The sequence below is a fragment of the Pygocentrus nattereri genome, chromosome 7 (genome assembly GCF_015220715.1).
Source record: "Pygocentrus nattereri isolate fPygNat1 chromosome 7, fPygNat1.pri, whole genome shotgun sequence".
NCBI lineage: Eukaryota > Metazoa > Chordata > Actinopteri > Characiformes > Serrasalmidae > Pygocentrus > Pygocentrus nattereri.
The window spans coordinates 35,655,050-35,664,252 of record NC_051217.1 but is presented as its reverse complement, the minus strand read 5'-3'; the positions used below and the strand labels follow the sequence as shown (position 1 = coordinate 35,664,252).

Sequence of the window (9,203 nt, the reverse complement as noted above, 5' to 3'; positions counted from 1 at the left end):
CAGTAGACCAATCGGATGAAATAAGCGCCAAACGGCGCCTTCAACATCCAATCAAAATCAATCTCGGCCACTTAACTGGCCAATCAGCGAGTTAGGCTGGGGACGCACGCCCTATCGAAAGGCTACATTTTGGGGGGCGGGACTTCCAGGTAGGGTCTTTTCTTTCCAGCGACTTGCTGGTTGGTGTGGAAACCGCCTGACTTTAAACGCTTTTTGTTTTTTATCCGGCGTAAGTGTCTATTCTTGATATTCTTTACATTTATGCTCATAAACTGTAGTACGCTGTGCTGTTATGTTGGCATGGTTGTACGAAGCTGTTGTAAAGTTACCATTACGGCGCGTTTGTGTGCTGAGAGGCGTGCTGGCGTCTGTTCCTGTTGGCTAAGCTAACCTGACTACGATTGGGCTGCGTCTCAAACGGCTCCTAAAGCCCTTGTGCTGCACTCCGTAGGCGACGACAGTGTAGACTTTACGTTCGAAGTGTGCCTCGCGTTAGTGAACTATGTAGCCATTTGGGATTGAGCCTTAGCGAGGGGGCTAGCTAGTTTAGTAGTGAAAGGGGGCTCCTGGCTGGTTATTGGCGCCGGCTAACTACTCCAGCTACGGGTAATGTTGCTGAGACTTTTGTCGTTGTAAACTAAAAAGTTCCGTATGTAGAAAAGTTGCCTTTAGGCCACGTAACGTTGAGGGACCTCACACAGCTAACTGGCTAGCCACGGTGTGACCCTCGGTCGCCTGATGGCAGGCGGGCAGCTAATGGCTGTCTCATTCATTAGCAGCTAGCGCTAACTGTTAAACTAATCTGTTGTTTTTCTGTCCGCAGGAATATGGCCGCCCCGGAGCTCCGTCTGAACCACACCATTTACATCAACAACCTGAATGAGAAAATCAAAAAAGATGGTATGGCGGTTTGTGTACAAGTCTAATTTTTACTCGATTAGCATTGGTGCTTTGAGTCTGTTGGGCTTGGGAATGTGACGTCGTAACGCAGTGCTTTATGGGTGAACCGCCATTGTGGCAGGCAGGTTCAGAGTAGTTGAAATGTGCTAAGCTTTGGCAGGTTTGGTGGTGAAGCATGCAGCGGTGCTGTAAGTATCGATCAACAAATTGAATGTCTTGCTTCTCAAGATGGCAAGTTTTCCCAGCTAAAATGTATGAGGTGAAGTAAATTAAGCTGCGACTGGGCTAGTAATGTCAACTGAGCTAGAGGATGATTTCATGATTCTGCTTCTCTTTAAGAAGTCATGGTAGACTTGATTTGGGTGATCTTAAATGGGTGGGATATTATTTGGGGGGAGGGGGGTGTCAATAGTGTACAGCAATAATGTGACTAGATTGAGTTAAATGTTCAGAGTTCAGTTTGAGATCATAATCTTCTTTAAATATGCCATAACTGAGCTAATGTTGAATCTGCTAGTTGTTGAGTGAATACACCAGTGATGCAGTTAAAACTGCAGTGGCTGATTGAAAGATGTCAGTAAGTTGGCTGAGGAAAATGAATAGTTTACATACTTATGGGCTTCAGGTGCTTAAAACAGTTTGACCTTCTTAAAGGAAGAGGCAATTAAGTGACACCAGATCATTACTTCACTACTGGATCCAGGCTGTCAGCAAGTTGTTTTATGATGTTCGTTTGGAGTTGGTTAACATGCACTTCTTTCATTTGATTCAATCTGAAGCAAGACAAGGCTGAAAAAACAAACGGATTGAACCCTGCCAACGTGGCAGAACAGTCTCATAATGTGGCGTAAAGTGACGTATGTTCCCAAGCCCTCTTGCATTAATGGGTTTTTTTGAGTCTAAAAGTTGTTCCTTATTATTAATTCTTGTCTGTTTTTTACTTGACGCAGAACTGAAGAAGTCGCTCTATGCCATTTTCTCCCAGTTTGGGCAAATCCTGGATATCCTTGTGTCCCGCACCCTCAAGATGAGGGGTCAGGCCTTTGTGATCTTCAAAGAGGTCAACAGTGCCTCCAACGCTCTGAGATCTATGCAGGGTTTCCCATTTTATGATAAACCTATGGTATGTCCCTGTTGATAATCACATATATCCAGTCACTTGGGTTTGACTTGATGCTGTTGTGAAAGTATTTCTTTATTTTCTCTGAAACAGCGCATTCAGTATGCCAAGACAGACTCTGACATTATTGCAAAGATGAAGGGTACGTATGTGGAGCGGGACCGTAAGAAGGAGAAGAAGAAAGTTAAAGGTCCTGATGCTGCTGCCTCAAAGAAGGCTGTGCCTGCTGCTGCTCCTGGCATGCCTGGAGTTCCTGCTGCTATACCTGTGAGTTCATATTAGCAACTGAGCTTTTCAGCAAGACATTTTCAAAATATAATATCAACTAATTTTGGGTGTTTTTCAAAGGGAATGCCTCCAATGAGTCAAGCTCCTCGTATGATGCCAATGCCAGGCCAGCCTCCTTACATGCCTCCTCCTGGTATGATGCCACCACCTGGTATGGCCCCTGGACAGATGCCCCCGGGTGCTATGCCTCCTGGCCAGATGATGCCGGGGCAAATGCCAGGACAGATGCCTCAGCAGGTGTGACACAACACTTACGTTAGAGCAGGGGTTCTCAACCTTTTCCACCCCAAGACCACCTGTTTGTAACTGTAAAGCATAGTAGCCCATGACAAAAACTAAAATCAACTTTTTTAAAATTTATATATATTTTTTTTTTCTTAATTCCTCACACTGAAAACCTCAGAATTAGCACCTGGAAAGACCAGATTGTCGATTTTACTTAAATCGCAGAAGCTAAAATCTGTAGTTATGTTAAAAAAAAAAAGTAATGTCAAAAGAAGAAGAGGTAGATGTGGACTGTAATTTGGAGCTGTAGCCCAGCATTTTCCCTAAACACTCGTGTTTGGGAAGGAGCCCCTGTTTGATTGCTTTAGTTTAGGGTTTTAGAACCTCATTTGAAATAAATCCACTCCACTCAGTGGGCTTTTGGATCAGTGTCCTCACAATCCACAGTAACAATAATGATCCTTACATGATGTCTGCTTCTTTGTCATTAGTTTATCAGTTTGAGTATAGCTCTGGTCGCTGATGCTTGTTCAAAAATCAAACGCAGATCTTCACTATTATCTTAAGGCTTGTCTGTTGTTTTTAACAGCAGCTCGAGCTGCAGGAAAGATATGAGAGCAATGAGGGTCTGTAAAGAGTCGGAGGTTAAAACAGGCGGATTGTACTGATGGTACAGCGAATTTCCCTCATTTAGTAATAAAATGTCCCTCTGGCAGTGAACTCAACAGGGTTCGGTTGAAAGCAAACTGAGACCCATGGGTTTTGCCGAACCAACGTCTGATGCAGACCTGAAAAGCTTTAAAAGTCTGCAAACAAAGACTGCGCGCTGGCGGCTGTGCAATCCCAAATTGATGATGTATAATTGGCCTGCGACTGCAATATTTCATTTATGCATCTTTACCGGCCCACTACAGACGACTGTCTCCCCCCTGAGTAGTCCTAAGGACCACTAGGATGTACTTCACAGCCCACTGCAGCATTCATGTAAATTAGGTGTATTTCAGCTGCATTGGATGTTAACCTTTATTTTCTCTTTTGTTGCCCGAAGGTCTCGGAGAACCCACCAAACCATATCCTGTTCCTCACCAACCTTCCAGAGGAGACAAACGAGCTCATGCTGTCTATGCTCTTCAATCAGTATGTTACTCGGTTTTGTTCATTCTCACCTCAGTGTTGCTGTTACATTTCCTGGATCTGTACAGTCTTGGGCAAACATTTTAAACCTCCCTGGCTGTATTACATTTATTTCTAATTTTTGAAAATGTTAGTACATCCTCTACAGGGATCACAATTATTCAATACATATGGCACTTTTCTGCTAATTTAAGTGCACTGATTTGTTTTAGTGTAATATATTGGGGCCCAGTAAAATGTGCCTTTTTGCACGGATCCCTTTTTCCCCCTTATATGCTAAATTCAGCATATATACACTACTTGATTGTAACTGTTACACAATTATTGGCAACAAGAAGCCAGTTTGTATGAAATGCATATTTTAGTCTCACGAGTCTGTTTTACTATAAGACACATGGCCTGATGGACTCATTTAAATGCATTTTTGTCTCAAATAATTTATTCTTGTTTATCTGAACTTGTGACCTTTTTAGCAGTAAGCCAATTTTTTTTTGTTTATCTACTTTATATAATTCTTTGAAAGGGTCAGCATGGTTCATCATTTAGTGCTTGATTTTGTTTGGTCTCTGATTATTAAATCAATTAAACAGAATAATTAGTAGTCTGCTTAATGACTAGTACAGTGAATAGTGATGGGCCTGGTTAAAATAAAGCAGTTGTGGTTGGTTTCTTTAGCACCGATGTCTCTCCTCTCTCTCTCTTTCTAAGGTTCCCAGGGTTCAAAGAGGTGCGTCTCGTTCCTGGTCGTCATGATATCGCATTTGTGGAGTTTGACAATGAAGTGCAAGCAGGTGCAGCTCGGGAAGCACTGCAGGGCTTCAAGATCACTCAGACCAACGCCATGAAGATCTCCTTTGCCAAGAAATAATCTGCTGGAAATTATCACTTGCTAGGGCAGTTCACCTTCTACTGTGTAGTTGCATTCAGGGTCAAGAGGTAAATCTGGTCATTAGCGATGGTCATGTCAGTGTTGAGTGTCCCTATGAGCAAACTTTCTGATAACCTGAGAGAGGTAAGGACTATTTCATACAGACGACACATTCAGCTTGTTTGTTTTCAAACCCTTGTCAAGAGGATGAGCCTGGGAATCTGTAAGTAGTTTTTTGTTTGGTTTTTTATTATATTTTTTGTTTTAAATCTCTGTTCAAAAGCATTGCACCCAGAGTCTGCATTCCCAGACACTGTACCTGGAGCTTTTTTTTTTATTTTAATTTTTTTATATATATATTAAAAATGTTCTTTTTGAACACGCATGGATGGTTGTCAGTGACTACATGATGCGAAGGATTGAGAGGCACCTACTGCAGTGAAAGGCTGAAGGACCTTACGCCATGCCAAATGCCACCCCTTAAAATCTCTTAATCTTAATAAAAAATTCTTAAAAATAAAAGGGGGCAGTCGTGGGCTGGAGGTTAGGGAAATGGCCCTGTGACCGGAAGGTTGCCTGTTCGATCCCCAGTGTCGACAGTTCATGACTGAGGTGTCCTTGAGCAAGACATCTAACCCCCAGTTGCTCCCCAGGCGCCGTGGATAGGGCTGCCCACCGCTCTGGGCAAGTGTGCTCACTGCCCCCGTGTGTGTGTGTGTGTGTGTGTGTGTGTGTGTGTGTGTGTTTTCACTAATGTGTATGTGGTGTTTCACTTCATGGATGGGTTAAATGCAGAGGTGGGATTTAAAGTATCACTTAACTCACTTTAATGCGTTGCTCATCATGACTTGCAAATATGAATGTGGTTATATTTAATTTGGTGTTAAATGCTGCAAAAAACACTTTGTACACCAAGTGAGATTTAACATAATTTAACAGTAGGATGTGTTAACAAGCAGGTGTTTCTATCCTCACTGTCCATTTTATCAGCTCCACTTACTATATAGCTGCACTCTGTAGTTCTACAGTTACAGACTGTAGACCATCTGTTTCTCTGATACTTTGTTAGCCCCCTTTCCCCTGTTCTTCAGTGATCAGGACCCCCATGGACCCTCACAGAGCAGGTACTGTTTGAGTGGTGGATCATTCTCAGCACCGCAGTAACACTGATGTGGTGGTGATGTGTTAGTGTGTGCTGTGCTGGTCTAAGTGGATCAGACACAGCAGTGCTTCTGGAGTTTTTAGACACCTCTGTGTCACTGCTGGACTGAGAATAGTCCACCAACCAAAAAAAGGACAAACTGCAGTAGCAGATGCGCTATTGTCTCTGACTTTACATCAAAAAGGTAGGAGTGTCTAATAGAGTGGACAGTAGTGGACACGGTGTTTAAGAACTCCAACTGCACTGCTGTGTCTGATCCACTCGTACCAGCACAACACACACTGAAGCGCCACCACTACGCTGAGAGTGATTATGCCAAGGATGATTCTGTTGATCTGTGTGGTAGAATGTTTTGTATATCAAGCAAATTTAATAGGCTTTCAACAGATTTCAGAACTGAAACCGTCTGTTCTACATGCCGTTCAACTCGACTCTGCTTGGGGTACCGTTTTAATAGGGAGGGTATGATCGTGAGTTTCGTAGAACAAGCAAAGTTTTGTGTTGCTCTGAAAGGAAAACACATTTGTCGTCTTTCAGCTTCGAGCACAACAGCCATTCGCAGCAACTCGGTTCTGTTCGATTTTGCTGAAACCAGAACAGATTTGATAAAGGTGGTGGTTGGAGAGACACGAGGGCTCAAAAGAGCCAATTTGCTGTTCTGTGTAGCTTAAGGCCTTTTCCTTTTTGTGGCTTTTAAAACAAAACCCTAATCTGATTTTGGTCGATCTCCGTGTCCTGACGTGGCCTTTCGGACCAAAGCGATATTCCTCTGCCGTTCGCTGTCTAGACGATCTCGCTCTTCCTTCACTCCCTAACCTTTTCGCTTATTGGGTTTTTGGCTCCGTTTCTAAAACATATTTTTCCCATTTATTAACAAACTGACCTGACTCATGGTCGCGTTACATGAGGCAGTGCTCCGATTCCCTGGAAACTCCAGCGTGGCCAGTTCACAGAGGAGTCAGCTGCGTCCACGCCGCTTTGTGGTCATCATAGCAAGTGCCAGTCCTTGTTACTTGTGGGCGTCCTTGTCCATTGCATCTTTTTGAAGTGGTGGCCAAAGAGCTCGGGGAGTGTTTTCTGTTCCACTTCTCTCCGGCTGTTTACAGCGAAGCAGGGTCAAGCGACCGCCGCTGTACCGCTAGCCGTTTAAAACAGCCTTGAAGTGGGACCTGGCTTCCCCCACGTCTGGACCTGCACTCAGCTTTGGCCTTTGAGGGGTCTTGTTGTGAATAACTGGAATTTCAGTGCTTCTAAATATACACCATCAACTTTGCTGGGAGCGTGAATGAAGGCAAAAGCTGCATAAACTGTATGCTTCGAGTTCAACGGGGTTGTGACGTCACAACCACAAACGGCGAGGTGTTGAGTGTGCAGACAGTCTGCAGCAGAGTTACTGGGGCAGAAGGTTTGAGGAAAACTGTCAAGCTTTTCAACTCCTTGAGACAACCGGTGGGTCCAAAACGCACTACGTCATATTCTTCACAACATCCATAAGCTACGTTCAAAAGGTGGCCGTCGTATGAGGCTGTGACTGTCTTTTTGCCAGTCAAATATAGACGGTGATGTCATTTTAAACCGTTATAATAAAAGATGCTGAACTCGCATTTGTTTCTACTCAAAGTGTTTTGACAAATTTGGGCTATAAACTATAAACAGATGTAGATCTGCTCTGTAAAAATTAAGAGCGTCATAGATTTTTGGATTTCAGCAGTAAATTGTAAGCATATAGCAGTACAGTGTTCTATAGCTTTAATACAGATAAATAAATAAAGTGAGACATTAATAAACTGGGCTGTGAGCGTGGCGTTTAATATGATTTAATGTTCAGATCCTTCCGCCAATTTATAGTTCCTTAACAAGCAGCGTGTTGCTACGTCACAGTAAGGAGCTCCGCCCACTCGCGGCACAGCCGGCAGGTCGTTCTCCAGCTCCACACAGACCGACTGACAGTTTGGGAATTTAGCGTGGTCTCATCTTCAGAGCGACCAAATCGACTGTCGGTCAAATGTGATCTTAACAGTGTCCGTTTTCTGTCTGTGGCAAAGTAAGAAGTGAAACGTGCTCAGCGGAGTGATCGTGTTTGGCTAGAACGGTTCTCAGCCAATCAGCTTGCGTGGCCGGAACTAACTGTTGTAATTGTAATTGTAACTATAATACGTAAAAGTGCACGGCAAAAAACTCCCATGAAAAACCTACATGACACCCTGACTTTGTTTTAGAGAGTTTTTTTCTTTTTCTGACATACAATCTAGGAATTCTGAGGCATAATGGGAAGTCTGAAGTCGTTTTTGGTTCACGAAACTAAACCACAAATTAAGTTTACGTAAGGGAAAAGAAAAATAATAAAATGTGGGACTTTTGAAAGAATCCCTTTGTGCTAGGTTTTCCGTTTTCCAGTGTTTTGCATGCTGCACTGTTGTTTGATATTTGCAGCCTTTTCTCCTCAGGCGGCCTCAGTTCGTGATCCTGCCTGTGCGCTTTCCATTTTTCTTTCCGTTTGAGCCGCACAGCCTCAGCTAATGCTGAGATTTATTTAAATCCCCCCCAAGTCAACAAATGTGAACCAACTCAAGCCAGATGGAAGCAGTTAGGCGTGTTTTTTGGTCAAGTTTGTGTGTAATGCCTGTTTTTCAGCAGCTTAGGAAATTAGTAGACGCGGTTGCTCACTCTTGCTCTCTTTCTTTCTTCATAATAACCAAGCACTGAGTGATTGCCATTCAGAGGAAGATGAACATGTGCCGCACCAGGAGATGCAGGTAATTTGGGTTTCAATTTAACCTAAGTAGGTTTTAAATGGGCCTGTATTGTTGCACGGACAAGTAAGCACTGTCTTGTGTTGCGTTACAGTGTCCTGAGTCGTTCTCATCGATTCAAATTAAAAGTGCGCACAAAATGTGCATTCTTCTGCAGTTTCCCCAGGCCTACCCACACCCCTCTGTTTTTGCCCTGAGAAAGTGCTGACCTTAACTGCTGGGCCACCACGAGATATGTATATGTCTGTTCCATGCTGCTGGCGACGGGCCTGGCGCCCCCTTTTTCACCAACACTGCACTCTTTGATTCACTGAATCAAAACTTTTATCTCATGCCCTTCATGTGCAGGTTTGGTCTGGGAAATAGTAAATGATTATGTTTACAAAGTTTAGAATAAAGTGTTCTTGTTCTTTGTTCTCTTTCTAAATCATAATACACTGATGAGGCATAACATTATGAGCACCTCTTTGTTTCTACGCTCACTGTCCATTTTATCAGCTCCACTTACTGTATAGGTGCCCTTTGTAGTTCTACAGTTACAGACTGTAGTCCATCTGTTTCTCTGATACTTTGTTAGCCCCCTTTTACCCGGTTCTTCAGTGGTCAGGACCCCCATGCAACCTCACAGAGCAGGTACTATTTGGGTGGTGGATCATTCTCAACATTGTATTAACACTGACGTGGTGGTGGTGGTGTGTTAGTGTGTGTTGCGCTGGTCTGAGTGGATCAGACACAGCAATGCTGCTGGAGTTT

The 9,203-nt window shown here is 43.5% G+C and overlaps 1 protein-coding gene across 4 annotated transcripts; it reads left to right on the top strand.

Annotated features, from left to right (window-relative positions):
- Positions 1 to 164: 164 nt before the first annotated feature.
- Positions 165 to 4,920, top strand: snrpa (small nuclear ribonucleoprotein polypeptide A). 4 transcript variants are annotated; one of them, XM_017701977.2, is made up of 7 exons: positions 165 to 229; positions 824 to 900; positions 1,851 to 2,023; positions 2,114 to 2,287; positions 2,369 to 2,545; positions 3,582 to 3,670; positions 4,376 to 4,535. In XM_017701977.2, the coding sequence occupies exons 2-7, from the start codon at positions 828 to 830 to the stop codon at positions 4,533 to 4,535; spliced, it is 846 nt and encodes a 281-aa protein (XP_017557466.1). In that variant the 5' UTR covers positions 165 to 229; positions 824 to 827. The 4 variants fall into 4 exon arrangements, with proteins under 4 accessions (XP_017557466.1, XP_017557467.1, XP_037395757.1 ...); XM_017701978.2 differs by lacking the exon at positions 165 to 229 and adding an exon at positions 505 to 606; XM_037539860.1 differs by lacking the exon at positions 165 to 229 and having other exon boundaries at positions 828 to 900; positions 4,376 to 4,920.
- The last annotated feature ends 4,283 nt before the right edge of the window (positions 4,921 to 9,203 follow it).

What these genes read in the sequence shown, in the direction of transcription:
- snrpa (XM_037539860.1), top strand. Translation starts at nt 828, where the DNA reads ATGGCCGCCCCGGAGCTCCGTCTGAACCACACCATTTACATCAACAAC. An exon ending in CATTTTATGATAAACCTATG is followed by an intron (nt 2,024 to 2,113) that starts GTATGTCCCTGT and finishes TCTCTGAAACAG; the next exon opens with CGCATTCAGTATGCCAAGAC. An exon ending in GAGTTCCTGCTGCTATACCT is followed by an intron (nt 2,288 to 2,368) that starts GTGAGTTCATAT and finishes TGTTTTTCAAAG; the next exon opens with GGAATGCCTCCAATGAGTCA.